General features: G+C 40.9%; 1 protein-coding gene across 5 annotated transcripts in view; it reads left to right on the top strand.

Moving 5' to 3' along the window:
• The window catches only part of LOC126995933 (uncharacterized), a 339,186-nt gene that overhangs the window by 192,480 nt on the left and 131,901 nt on the right, over positions 1–14,805 (top strand). For all 5 annotated transcript variants that reach the window (XM_050855835.1, XM_050855836.1, XM_050855834.1 and 2 more), the window contains exon 12: positions 8,501–8,605. In XM_050855835.1, the coding sequence (XP_050711792.1) occupies positions 8,501–8,605 (105 nt within the window). The remainder of the gene's footprint in view (positions 1–8,500; positions 8,606–14,805) is intronic.

The following is a 14,805-nucleotide window of genomic DNA, read 5'->3' as shown; positions in this document are numbered from 1 at the left end:
AAAGCAGAACAGTGGAAAGAACGGATGAGAGAAAGAGAGAGAGAAGATGAGGGAAGAAGTGAATGAGATAAAGAAAAACGTTATAGAAAGTGGTAAATAGTAAACAGTAAATAAATGTAAGGCAGGAAAGTGCAGAGAATGGAAGACAGAGAGAGAGAGAGAGGAAAGAAAGAGGAACGGAAAGAGAAAGAGGAAAAAGAATGTAGAGAAGGAAATGGAAGGAAATGTGCAAGGAAGAGATGAGAAGCGCTGTGGAGGAAAGGAAGAGAGAAGAAGGGGTGATAGACGAAAGAAAGGAAGAAGAGAGAGTAGGTAGAGGATTATGGACTGAAGATGGAGGAGGAGAAAGAGAAAAGCTGATAAGGGGATACTAGATGATGACTAACGAAAGAGGATGAAAGGGGAAATGAATAAAAGAAAGAAAGGGAGAAAGAAACAGTATAACGAAAGGGAGGAGAAGAAAATGTGAAGCTTAGGAAAGATATAAGAAGCAGAGGAGAGAGTGAAGGATGAAAGAAGGAATGAATAAATGCAAGAAAGGAAGAAGGAAAACAATAACAGAAGGAAGGAGCAGGAAATATGAAGTGAAGGAAAGATATAAGAAGCAGGAGAGAAAGAGAGAGAAAGAAGGGTATAAGGTGGAAGAAAGGAAAGGATTAAGGATGAAGGGGAATATAAGGAAGAGGATAAAGGCAGGAAGAAAGAAGGAAGAAGGAAGAAAAGTGTTAGTAAGCCTCTACATTTTCTCTGGAATTTTAAAGCTCAAAGGAGAATGTTCATGCAACCCTACCTCCTCCTCCTCCTCCTCCTCCGTAACTAAGGAAGACTCAGCGGTTTGCTACTTAACTCTCTCCCTCTTTTCCTCTCCCTCCCTCTCATTCTCTCCCTCTTTATTATCACTTCCCTGTCTCCCCTTCTCTCCCCTCCTCTCCTTTTCTCTCTTCTCATTCCTCTCCTTTTATTCCTCTCTTCATCTCGACTTCGCCTCATATTCTTTTCTCCCCTCGTGTTATCTCCTCTCTCTCTCCCCTTCTCTCTTTCTCTTAGTCCTTTTCAATCTCTCTCTCTCTCTCTCTCTCTCTCTCTCTCTCTCTCTCTCTCTCTCTCTCTCTCTCTCTCTCTCTCTCTCTCTCTCTCTCTCTCTCTCTCTCTCTCTCTCAGATTTTCAAGTCATCCCTTTAAACATATATATAGAAAATGGAGTATAAAGAAAAAGGAAAATGGGATCAGTACGTAAATTTAATGTCAGGTGAGGTTTGATCTCGTGTGTGTGTGTGTGTGTGTGTGTGTGTGTGTGTGTGTGTGTGTGTGTGTGTGTGTGTGTGTGTGTGTGTGTGTGTGTGTGTGTGTGTGTAAAAGAGAGAGAGATCAGGGAAGGCGAAGACTGAGGAGGAGGAGGAGGAGGAGGAGGAGGAGGAGGAGGAGGAGGAGGAGGAGGTAAGGAGTGGCAGTAAGGGAGGCCAACAAGAGTGAGAGAGAGAGGGAGCGAGGGAGGGAGGGAAGGGAGGAAGGAAGGAAGGAGAGAGAGTGAGAGAGAAAGAGAGAGAGAGAAGGGAAGAGGGGGAGAGAGAGTCGCAGTCTCTCGCACCGGCAGCACACGTGTGGTAGGCAACCAACCCTCTCCTCCCACGACAACAACAACAACAACAACAACAACAACAACAACAACAACAACAACAACAACAACAACAACAACAACAACAACAATAGCATTCATCTCACCATCAAAATATTTTCATCTTTATTTTTTCTTCAAAGACTTACCTACTACTACTACTTCTACTACTGCCACTACTACTACTACTACTACTACTACTACTACTACTACTACTACTACATATTCTACATATTCCTCATTTCATACACACATTTTCCGAGCAACACAAAAAAAGAAAATATAAAAATCACGTTCCATCAGAGAAATTAAAACAAAAACAAAACAAGAACAAGAAAATATATATAACGTCTCACTGTGATTTCAAGGCCATTACGGAATCAGATGAAAAGAATGTGAAATGTTACGCGTTATTATGTGTGGTTGAAATGAGTGCACAGATGATAATTGAAGTAAAAAGGCGTAGAGTGGCGCGAAAGACCGACTTGAATCCGTAACGTGTGTGAACCTAAGTGTGCGAACGTATGTCTGCCTTAGCCCCAAGATCAAGGTCATTTGGTTCAAGTTTTAAAGGGAATGAATGTGTACGCAAGGGCAAAAGGACATTTCTTACTTTAATTTTGGTTCTGTTTATGTGTTGAAAAAAAAGAATATGAGTTTAGGGAAATAGCTTCAGGTTTGTTAATGTGTGGAAAAATTGTTATGTGAGTTAAAGAAAATAACTTAAGGGTGGCAATGTGTGAAGAGACAGATAGAGTGTTCGACGAAGGCCTGAAAAATAGTTGTACGTTAAAGGAAATAGCTTGAGGTTTGTTTACGTGTGAAGAGATACGATATGTGTTTGACCAAAGCGTGAAAAATAGGAGATATGGATTGAGGAAAATAGCATGTGGTCTTAATGCTTTAATAGAGAGGTCGTGTTTGATAAAGATATGAAAAAAAAGAGATAAGAGTTAAAGGAAAATAGTATGTGCTCTATCTATGTGTGAAAAGAAATTATGTCAATGAAAGTATGAAAAAAAGACATATATGCTTTAGGGGAAATATCTGTACGTTTTACAGTTTAGTAATTATGCCTGCCTCATTAATTTCGATGTTGTGATATTAATAATGGTGATAGTGATGGTGGTGGTGGTGGTGGTGGTGGTATTGGTGGTTGAGAGTGGTGGTGATAGTGATGCTGGTGGTGGTTGTGAATGGTGGTGATAGCGATGGTGGTGGTGGTTTTGGGTGGTGGTGAGAGCAATGATGGTGGTTGTGGTGGTTGTGAATGGTGGTGATAGCGATGGTGGTGGTTGTGGTGGTTGAAAGTGGTGGTGATAGTGATGGTGGTGGTGGTTTTGGGTGGTGGTGATAGTGATGGTGGTGGAATTCAGTGGTGGTTCATCTTGGTAATGGATTATTGCAGTTGTTGTGGCGGTGGTGGTGGTGGTGGTGGTGAGGATTGTGGTGTAGAAGGAACTGAGAGTAAAAGTGAGAAAAAAATCGATGACTGATGATAAAGAAAGGAAAAAGGGAGAGAGAAAGAGGGGAGAGGAAAAAAGATACTCTTCCTAGAAACGACGAAGAGTAGAAAATGAAAGAGAGAAAAAAAACTGATATAAAAAAGAGATGATGAATGACGGGGAAAGAAAATAAGAGGAGGGAAAAAGGGAAGAAAAGCGAGGGGAAAGTATGAGCAGGTAAAGGAGAGGGAGGGTGGGAGGAAGGGAAGGAGGTAAAAAGGGGGGGGGGGGGAGAAGGGGGGAGGGGGGAGAAGGGGGGTTAGCAACAAAAAAAACATACACACTTTCTCCTCTTTAATTAGAACCAACAACCCTTACCTCTCTCTCTCCTCCTCCTCTTCCTCTTCCTCTTCCTCCTCCTCCTCCTCTGCCACCAACGTAATTCAAATCCCTTTTCTACTTCTTCCTTTTTGCATTACCCGTTCATATTCATAATCCCTCTGATCTTCCCCTCCTCCCCCTTCTCCCCTCCTCCTCCTCCTCTTCCTCCTCCTCCTCCTCCTCCTCTTCTTCCTCCTCCTCCTCCCCCCCTACTCCTCCCCTTCCCGTCCCCCTCCTCCTCCTCACTTTATTAACAGAGGACAGATGATAACATAATTAATTAGGACTGTTTTTAATTAGCATTTACGCGACGTGAATTTGCTCATTAATTACATAGTTTTATTTCAGTAACTTATTTCATCATTATCAGCGTCTTTATATATATATATATATATATATATATATATATATATATATATATATATATATATATATATATATATATATATATTTATATATATATTATCTATACTTTCACTTTTTATGATTTTTTTTTTCTAGGAGTTAATTTTGTTGGATTTATAGTTTTGCCGCTGCTCTTGTCCTTTCTGTTGATGGGTTTTTGTGTCTGTTTGTTGTTTTTCTTCCTGCATTTTCCCTTTTCCCTATACTTGGCTTTCACCATTTTCCTCTTTCTCTCTTCTCCTGTCTACTTTTGCTTTCGCCATTTTCCTCTTTCTCTCCTCTCCTGTCTACTTTTGCTTTCGCCATTTTCCTCTTTCTCTCCTCTCCTGTCTACTTTTGCTTTCGCCATTTTCCTCTTTCCTCTCCTGTCTACTTTTGCTTTCACCATTTCCCTCTTTTTCTCCTCTCCTGTCTGCTGTACTTTTACCGTTTCCCTCTTTTTTTTCCTTCATCCATTAAACGCCATTATCCTCTTTGTTTTCCTTCTATGCGTTTTAATTTTTCTTCTCCCCCTTTTTTTCCCTTTCTCCTTTCCCTTCCTCCTTCTTCCGCCTCCCTTTTTTCATGTACTCTCCTTCCCCTTTCTTTATTCTCCTGTTATTCCTCCTCCTCCTTCTCTTCAATATTTCTTACCTTCTTCCATATTCTCCATTTTTCTTTCTTCATTTTTCCTCTTCTGCTTTAATGTCTATCATAATTATATTTCGTCATCATCTTTCTTCTCTCCAACTTTTCTTCTTTTCCTTTTTCCCTTTCATCTTTTCTTCCTTTCATCATCTTTTTGCATTTTTACGCCTATCATATTTTCTCCTCTTACTTTGTTCATTCTCTTCCCTCTCCTCCTCCTCCTCCTCCTCCTCTTCCCTTTAATACCCGTCATTTCCTCACCCTTTATTTCGGTCTCAGACTAAATATTCGCCCTCCTCTCCTCCCTCTTACCTCCCTCCCTTCTTCTCTTTCCTCCTCTTCATTCCTCCGCCCCTCTCTCTCTCCCACTTACTCACGTTGTTAAGGATCATTGTTGTCTAGTTAAAAAATATTAATGTTTTTTTTTTACGTTTTTTTTACGTTTTTTTATAATTAACGCTTCACTTCAGTCTACTCTCTCTCTCTCTCTCTCTCTCTCTCTCTCTCTCTCTCTCTCTCTCTCTCTCTCTCTCTCTCTCTCTCTCTCTCTCTCTCTCTCTCTCTCTCTCTCTCTCTCTCTCTCTCTCTCTCTCTTATTCATTCGTTCATTTAATCCATTTCTCTCCAGCAATTTCTTTTTTACATTTTTTCCTCGCCCTTAACAATGTATTCAAATATCTACATTCTATTTTTATTTCGTCATCTGATTCAATTATTCAGTTTTTCTTCTATATTTTTAAGTTCCTGTGTAATTACAAGAGACGTTATTTCCTTCATTAAGACTCACTTCAACATTTTCCTTCTATTCCATTCGTGTATTTCCCTTTCCTTCATTTTCCTGCATTTCCGTATTCACATTCACCTTACGGATACATGGTTCATAGACTTTTCCTTTACTCACCATTTTTATTTCTGTTCCTTTCTTTCTCCTTCATTCTTCCCTCCGTGCACACTGACAAGGAAATTCCTGAAACAAAAATACATGTAGTCTGCTCCCCCACATAAATCTGTCCTCTCTGATACGATGCGAGGGAGATAGAGATGAAGGGATGAAGGGGAACGAGGGAAGGAGGGGCGTGGTGAAGGGATGAAAGGGAGAAGGGGCGAGGTGAGGGCCGCGACAGATAGTAAGAGCCGAGGTGAGGGGAAAAGTTAAATATAGCGGACTACCAAGAAAATAATATCCTTCCTTTTTTTGTGGTAGGGGAAGGTATGATGGTGTGTGTGTGTGTGTGTGTGTGTGTGTGTGTGTGTGTGTGTGTGTGTGTGTGTGTGTGTGTGTGTGTGCGTGTACGTGGCTTTCAATCAGAAATTTATGAGCGTATTCATCATTCTCTCTCTCTCTCTCTCTCTCTCTCTCTCTCTCTCGTATCACCTTTCCACCCTCCTCACGAAAGATACAAATCCACTCTACTAAAAGATATAAGGAGGAATTAAGAAGTCAGGAGGAGGAGGAGGAGGTAGACGTAAGGGGTAAATATCTCCTTTGGGATGGTGTTATGGGGGGGGAGGAGAAGAAAGATGGGTAAGAGGGAAGAGGGAGGAAGGAGGATTAGGTAGCGGCTCTCCTTCCTTCCCTTCCCTTCCCTCCCTTTCTTCTCAATATCTTCCCTTCCATCCCCTCCCCTTCCTTTCCTTCCCTTCCTCCCTTTCCCTTCTTCCCCTTCCTCCCTTTCCTTTCCTCCCCTTCCTCTCCTTCCTTTCCTTCCCTTCCTCCCTTTCCTCTCATCCCCTTCCTCCCTTTTCTTTCCTCCCATTCTTCCCTCTCCTTTCCTCCTCTTCCTCCCTTTCCTTTCCTCCCCTTCCCTGACTTCCTCTTCCTCTCTCTCCTTTCTTCTCTTCCTTCTCAGCATCTTTAGGTTCCCAAGGCGCCTCTTACAGCATCAATTATGACCCTTACGCTCCCTAATGCACGCTAAATTATGGAAGTCAACGAAGGGAGGTGGTAGTCGCTCGCCCAGAGGCTGCACGTACGCCCCATTTTCTTTAACTAGGCTCTCGTTTTCTCTTATCTCCTTAAGGGGCTGACTCGTGTGTTTTGGGGGTGATTTTAAGGGTATTGGTTGTGATAAAGAGCGTTTCTCAGGTGCGTTCTCTCTCTCTCTCTCTCTCTCTCTCTCTCTCTCTCTCTCTCAGAATCGTTACATAACAAGACAAAAAAGTAAAATAAAAGGATGAAGTGGAGGACGTAGAGGAGGAGGAAGAGGAAGAGGAGGAGAAAGAGGAGGGAGCGCCGGAAGGGATGGAAAGAAGCATAATAGTAAAAATAAATATAAATAAACAAAAATAACTATTATAAGAGTCCACCCTCATGCCCCGTCGACGACTATGCCATCCATTTTCTCTAAGGCCCGTTTTCTTTCATGTTCCATTACGCTCTTTCTCAGTCCCCCCTCCTCAGCCACCCTTTAGTCTCTCTCTCTCTCTCTCTCTCTCTCTCTCTCTCTCTCTCTCTCTCTCTCTCTCTCTCTCTCTCTCTTGGACTCTGGCAGGTGACTGATTGGGAAAAAGATTAACTATTGGAAGGGTGCATGTTAATATCTATTGTGTGTCTCTGGATGTAGGGCGAAGGAGTGAAGGAAGAGGAGGAGGAGGAGAAGGAAGAGGAGGAGTAGGAGGAGGAAGTGAAAAAGTGATGATGAGGTGGTGATGATGTGGTTCGTACTGTTCTTTTTTCTTCGTTAGTTTTCTCTTTTCCTTTCTTCTTTCTTCCTTGTCTTCCTTCTTCTCGTTCGTGTTGTTTTCTTCTTATTCTCGTACTTCTGCTTCCATTCTTTCATTACTCTCGTTCTCTCTCGTTTTCTTCCTCTTCGTTGTTCTTATTGTTATATTTTTCTTTGTTTACATTTCGTTCTTTCTTTATTCCTTGATCTCGTTCGTGTTCTTAGTTTCGTATTCTTGATCTTTCTTTTCTTTCTTTACCCTTGTTTCCATCCTTTTCGTCGCTCTATTTTTGTTTTCCTTTGTCTTTGTTTTAATTTTGTTTTCCTTCTCCTAATCCTCGTCTACTGCTTCCTCCTCCTCTTCTTCCTCCTCCTCCTCCTTCTCTTATCTACTTTTTGTTTTCTTTATCCTCTTTCTCTTCATCTTTGTTGTTCTATTTTTGTTTCCTTTATCTTTAAGCTCTTTTTATTTTGCTCCTCCTCCTCCTCCTCCTCCTCCTCTTCCCGCCGAACGACAACGAACATCATCCCAAAACAACTCAAGGGAGGATAAGTAGGCTTAGGGAAAACATTCTCTCTCTCTCTCTCTCTCTCTCTCTCTCTCTCATATAAAGACAGAGAGAGAGAGAGAGAGAGAGAGAGAGAGAGAGAGAGAGAGAGAGAGAGAGAGAGAGAGAGAGAGAGAGAGAGAGAGAGAGAGAGAATGAATGTGTGTGTTAGAGAGAGAGAGAACGGGACCTGATCAAAGAAAACCGGCTATACAGTTGCCTTTAATGGGGGACTCACACACACGTAATAGCACTGCAGGTTTTCAATACTTTACTCACGAAATATATATAACGCATTTTACCTCCTACTTCGTTTCTCCCTTACCCATATTTTCATATTTTTCTTATGAGTATCTTCTTTTACTCCTTCCACTTCCTTACAATTCTTTGGTTACGTGATTCTTGAGTGATATGGAAAGTTCCGTGCATAAGATTACTCTTATTTTCTTTTTCATTTTCTAATTCACCCTCTAAAGACATATAACTCATTTTTTTCTTCTTCTTCCTTTACTTTCTTACCCTTATTTTCTCATTTTTCTTACGATTATCTTCTTTTCCATCTTTCTATCTCTTCCTCTACTTCCTTATCCCTTATTCTTTTCCTTTCTTACACTTTACTCTTTTATTTTCTTTGCTATTACTTATCTACTTCCTCTTATTTTCTTTTTCCTTAATTTCATTAGAGAGGAAACAAAAGACTTAGATGAATGAATACTCTCTCCCTTCTCCCCTTTCCTTATGATAATCTTCTTTTACTTCTTGTCGTTCTTCATCCTTGTCTTTGTCCAATTGCTAACGTGTGCCCTCCCCTTCCAGCCCGAGGCACTCTGCGAGATCGAACAGGTGACGGCCGTGAGGGTGAGCCGCGAGGACGAGCTCTCCTTCCGCGTCGAGCTCTCCCTCAAGGACCCGGATAAGGAGGTAAGTCCAGCCCTTGGCCTCTATTGTAAGCCTTTGTTAATCAGTAGCTCCACCTAGTAACCCTTTATGGTTAGTGGTGGGATATTTTGTACCCTTCAGGAACCTGTTTCTTGGTACTTTGTCTAGACTTATCGATTTTTCTAGAGTGTACCCTTTACTATTTTCCTTTTTCTATAGTTTACCCTGTTTTGTTTTTGCTTTTTCCATAGTATATTGATTTTTTTTTCTGTAGTTCCCCATCGACTTTTTTTGCTTTTTTTAAAGATTATCTTCGTTTTTTTGCCTTTTTTTGATAGTATTCCTTCGATTTTTTTTTTTTGGCTTTTTCTCTGTTTTTCCCTTCTGTTTTTTCTTCTCTTTAGTATATCCTCGAAAAATTTTGCTGTTAGCCTCTCAGTGCCATGACAACGCTTGCTCCTTTGAATCAATACGTGTTGTTGTTGCATCTGAAAGTGAAATGCTGTGAACTATAACCGAAGACTTTTTCATACATTTCAATGAATATATTTTGCATCTGTTTTTTCATCCTCCTGAACGTCTACAAGGTCACCATTATTATTGTTTGTTTTTTATATCATTTATCCTGTTATTCTGAGCAGAGAACACATTTTTCTGGCTAATATGTTCTTCATGACTTTCAGTACGAATTCATTTCTCATATGCTGTTGTCATGGTGCTGGAAAAGAAGCAGCATTTTCTATTATACGTTTTTCATTAATGATTCCTCACGTTGTACCTCGCCTTTAAGTAAAAAAAAAAAAAGGTGTAAGAGGGGCGCTCAGGTAAGTCCCAGGTGAGTACAATGGAGAGCCGTCGTTAATTAAGGTATTCCAGGTAACGGGCGGCAACAGGTGAGTCTCATTCATGCTCATAACGCCTCTTTGTCACCCGGTCAAGGTCATGTTATTATTTCCTTCACACAAGTCTTCATTATTTTTTTCTTCCTCTTCCACGTTGTTACCACTTTATTTCATCCACTTCTTTTCTATGTTCCTGTTGTCTCCTCTTATTATTGTTGTTGATGTATTTTCTGGGATTCGTATAAAGGACTGTGGTTCTAATACGTCCTCGAGTACACGCTATTTCGGTCTCTCGTAAGCGAACTCAACGTCCCCTCGACCGAATTATAGTGGGAGTAGCTCGAATAAGCCGGATTTTTGTGCGTTGTTGAGTAAAGTGAAGAAGTTAAGCTTTTTGTGGTCTGTTTTCAACGTTGGCACTTTTTGTGTGTGTTTCGTTATAAAATGAAGCACAGTGGAAAAGAGATGAAATTTTCCCTGATCAGTTTTTTTTATTAGAAGTACAGACAAGATGAAGAAAAAGGGAAGTGGTGAAAAATTAGGAGGAAAAGGAAGGAAGGAAGGAAGGAAGGAAGAAAACAAGAAAAGAAGCAAGGAAGAGAGGAGTAAAGGAAAGAAAACGCGGAGGAACAAGAAGAAATGAAGGTAGAAGAAAAGGAAAACAAATAACAAGAATATGAAGAAGAGGAATAAAGACAAGAACAAGTGGATGAGGTGGAGCAGAAGGACGAGGAGAGAACAAGATGAATGTGTTACGGAAGGATAGAAAAGGATATTAAGTGGATTAGATTCCTTCTTTCACGGCCATTCGAGGCGACATGATTTATGGCGAGAGAGAGAGAGAGAGAGAGAGAGAGAATGAATATGCATGGAGTCTTAAACCTATTACAATATTGAGAATCGACATAAATCTTCCCAAAGTTAATATTCGTGATTGTTAAGGTTGCAGTCTTCCTCCTCCTCCTCCTTTTATTCCTCCTCTTCGTCTCTTCCTTCCTCATATTCGTGATCTTACCCCATCCATTCACAGTGCTTTCCTCTTTTCTTCTTCCCCTCTTCCTTACTCGTACTATTCTTCTCCCTTTCTCTCCCTTTCAATGCCATCTCCATCATTATTTTGGGCAGAGAGAGAGAGAGAGAGAGAGAGAGAGAAAGTTTGTCCAGTTCATATCAGTTCCCCCTTTCTTCCGCTCCCCTTCTTCTTCCTCGCCTCCTCCTTTCTCTCTCGTCATTTAAGAAGAAACAAAAGACTTAGAGGAATGAATACTCTCTCCCTTCTCCCCTTTCCTCTCCTCCCTACCTCTCCCTTTTCCTCTTCCCCTCTCCCCTCCCCTCTCTCCACTCTCATTCCCACCCTTCTTTCATCCCTCCTCTCCACCCTTCTTCCCCCTCCATCACACCTTTCCTCCCCTCCTCTCTTCCTCATTTCCTCCTTCTCTCCCTCCCTCGCTCCATCATAACCTTTGTTCCTGGGCGGTCGGGCGTGAGGGCCTGGTTTGTGTATAGGTATTGGGGATGGGGGGTAGGGGAGAGAGAGAGAGAGAGAGAGAGAGAGAAACAAAGAAAGAGAGCAACGAAGAGCAACGAAGAAAAGAAAGAATGAAAAAACGAGAAAATGAAAGAAAGACAAAGAGAGCAAGCAAGTAAGAGAGAGAGAGAGAGAGAGAGAGAGAGAGAGAGAGAGAGAGAGAGAGCACATTTCCGGTCCCCTTGCACTGCTGTAGGTCATAGTTCATTTATCTTTCCTTCATTTCCTCCTCTTAATTATTTTTTTAGTTTCTTTTTTTTCTTTTCTTTTTTATTAGGTATTGTCATCATCGTTATTATCGTCATTTTTTTTTTGGCACTTACCTTTAGTTCTCCTTTTTTTTCTATATGTTTCTCACTTCTCTTGTCTAATTCATATCTTGCTTCATATATTTTTCTTTTTTTTAATTATCATTTCTTCCTCTTCATCATTCATCACCGATACAATTTTTTTGTTAATATATTTCACTTATATTTTATTCTTAACTAGTCTTGTTTTGTTTTTTTATTATATCACTTTCATCTATCATCCTTCCTCTAGCTCTTTTTCTTGTTTTCTTTTTTATATTTCAAGTTAAATTTTCTCCCTTTAGTTTTTCTTTCCTTCCCTCACCTGTGTTTTCCCCTCAGCCTCACTGACGTCCCAGGAACACCATTACCTGTCTCACTTTTTCTCACCTGCCGGGTCTTAAATCTTGATGTAATTACATCTAGAATGATAGTGACCTTTCCTCTTGACTCGCCTCTCCCTCGCCTTCCTCTCCCTTCCTTCTGTCCCCTCCCTTTACTTCTCTTTCTTCCCTCCTACTCATTAGTCTTCATTTCTCACTGCTTCCCTTCTTCTCTAACTAATTTACCTGTATGTTCTTCCTCTTACAGCCCTCAGCACCTGTCTTGATTACCTCTATGTGTGTTTGTTTTTGTGTGTGTTTGTTTCTCTGTGTGTATGTGGAGGAGGGGTGTGTATATGTTTGTATGTATGTATATGTCCGCGTATGAACTCTGGCACAGGTTTATTTTCAGTCGATATTCATGGCTTGTCAAATGAGGTTACGTGAAGTGCTTTGTTCTGATCTACCTGCTTAATCGATTTTACCTGTTTGCGGAAGCGTTGCTATTTCTGGGTATCGAGTGTCGTGGCTGGTTAGTGGACGAGTGCGTGCGTTGAGGCCCTAATGAAGCATGTTTCCGGTTCATGTAATTAAGTGGGGAGCTTATTACTGCAGCCGTCTAGCATAATATCGTGGCATTTCACATTCTCTTGACGGAAAACAAAACAATTAGCCACTAGACATGTGTGTGTGTGTGTGTGTGTGTGTGTGTGTGTGTGTGTGTGTGTGTGTGTATGTGTGTGTGTATGTGTGTGTCTCAAATTTACGTTATAAGAAAGGCGCCTCCACCCTAAACAATCTGTGCACAACGCAATATGGACGAAACTTTATTTTTTAGTACAAAGTTAAAGGTAATGGAAGGAGGGGAGAGAGAGAGGGAAAGAGGGAGAGGAGTACGAAAGGGAGAAGGGGAGGGAGGGAGAGAGCGAGAGAGAGAAGGTAAACAGGGAGGAGTGACTGATGGGGGAGGGGAAATTTAATTTTTAGGAGGGAGAAAGAAAGAGAGGGAGAGAGAACCCTTTATTTTTCAGGGGAGGGAGGGAGAGGCCGGGGTCATATGAGAGAGGGAGAGAGGGAATCAAGGGAAGGGGAGGAATGAAGGGTGAGGCAAGTGGAGGGGTGGAAGAGGGCAGCCTGATGGTGGAGGTGGTTAGTAACGACTCCAGCTGTGGACGTGATTAAAAAGGATATTAAGATTTATTGATCCGCTGCAGAGAGAGGGAGTGGAGGAAAGGTGGAGGAGTGGAGAGAAATGGAGAGGAGGAAGAACAATTTTGGTGGAGGAATAGTAGAGAGAGTAGAGGATAGTGTGTGCTGCAGAGACAGGGAATGGAGGAAGCGTGGAGAAGTAGAGGAAATGGACAAGGAACAATATTGGTGGAAGGAGAGAGGAGTGAGAGAGTGGAAGATCATTAGTGATGAAGGAAGAGGGAATGGAGGAAGAGGATAAGAGAAAACGAAGAAATGGGGAGGTGGAGGAGGAACAGCGGTGGTGAAGCGAGAGAGGAGAGAAAGTGGAAGAGTGTTTCTGGTGAAGGAGGAGGGAATGGAAGAATAGTAAAAGAGAAAACGAAGGAAATGAATAAGGAAATGGAGAAGTGGAGGAAGGAAACCATGATGAAAGGAGAGTAAATAAAGTATTAGTGGAAAATGAGAGTAGAAAAGGAATTAAGAAAAAGTGGAAGAGGGGTTGCTGAAGAGAATTTTGGAGAAGTGGGAGGAAAGTTGAAAGTGAAAAGAAATGAAGGAATGGAGGGGATGCTGGAGGGAAGAAAGAGAGAGAAGTTGAAATGAAAACGGTGAGAGATACTAAAGTGTTGAGGAAAAGAAAGAAAAGGAGAAGGAAGAAAAAAATAGTCGTGAGAGGAAAAGGAAAAGAAGAAGGACAGAAAAAAAAGAAAGAAGAAAAGCTATTGATGTAGGAATGAAGGAATTGAAGGAAAAGTGAAAGGGTTTTATGAGAGAATAAGGAAGAGGGAAGAAGGAGGGGGGAAATATATGAAAGGGAGAAGGGAGGAGAAACAGAAAAAAGGAAATAAAAAGACGGTTTCAAGAAGGATAAATCGGAGAAATGCCTAATAAAGTGACAAACTGGAATAGGAAGGAGACATGAAGAAGGAATTAGAGAAAGTGATTGCTAATTAAACGTGGAAATTGAGGAATATATCTTTTTTCTTTACTCCTGTGACTAATTTTGTCTTTTGTATTGGATTTACCTCCTTTCCCTTTCCTTCTAACTTTATTCCTTGCTTTATTTTAATTTCCTGTTTTATGTTTCTTTTTCTGATTTTCTCTTGATTTTTATTGTTTTTATTTCCTTCCCTTTCCTTTTTTCTCTTATTTTCTCTTCTCTTTTTTTCTCTATCTAACTATCTATCTGTCTATTTATCTGTATCTATCATAAACACACACACACACACACACACACACACACACACACACACACACACACACACACACACACACACACACACACACACACACACACACACACACACACACACACACACACACACAGCAATGCAGTTATCCCCCTCGGCGGGCTCACCTTGACTTAATTAGGCGTGTCCCACCTGATGACACACCTGAGTTCCCACACCTGGCCACACAAGAGGTGTAGGATGGCAGGTGTGGGGCGGAGATGACAAGGTGGTGGGGAGGGGAGAGTGTAGTGGAGAAGGTTTAGTTGTGAGACGTGGTGAAAGAGAATTAAGAAAGGGTAAGAGAGAAGAGAAGAGAAGAGAGATGAGAATGAGATAGAGAATGGAATGAAATGGAAAGTCGTGAAGAGAAAAGTTATTAATGAATTGTAAAAACTATGGAAAAACGAATAAGGGAAGAATGGAGAATGCTTAGTAATGAGATGAATTAAGGAAGGGTAAAGAGAAAAGAGAAGCGAGATGAGGAGAAGATAGACGAAATTAAGTGGTGAAGGAAAAGGAGAAGGGAATAGAATGGAAAGCCAAGAAGAAATTAAAGATGAAGGATGATGAGTATGGAAAGACGAAATAAGGTAAAGCGAAATGAAGAATAAGAAAGGAGAAACAGTAAAAAGAGAGAGAATAAAGACATAAAATGGAAAAATTAAGAGGAGCTGTGTGAACAGACTATGGGAAGATGTATAAGGATGAGAACTTAGAAGAACGATACATTATGATTACAAGGAGAAAGAAGGGAAAGGAGAAGGATTAATACAAAACAGATAATAAAATGGGTTTGAAGAAAATAAGAACAATGATTATATATTATTCTCATATTTCAC

The sequence above is a fragment of the Eriocheir sinensis genome, chromosome 9, assembly GCF_024679095.1.
Source record: "Eriocheir sinensis breed Jianghai 21 chromosome 9, ASM2467909v1, whole genome shotgun sequence".
Taxonomy (NCBI): Eukaryota; Metazoa; Arthropoda; class Malacostraca; order Decapoda; family Varunidae; genus Eriocheir; species Eriocheir sinensis.
The sequence above is the reverse complement of the archived record's forward strand: the minus strand, read 5'-3'. Positions and strand labels throughout refer to the sequence as shown.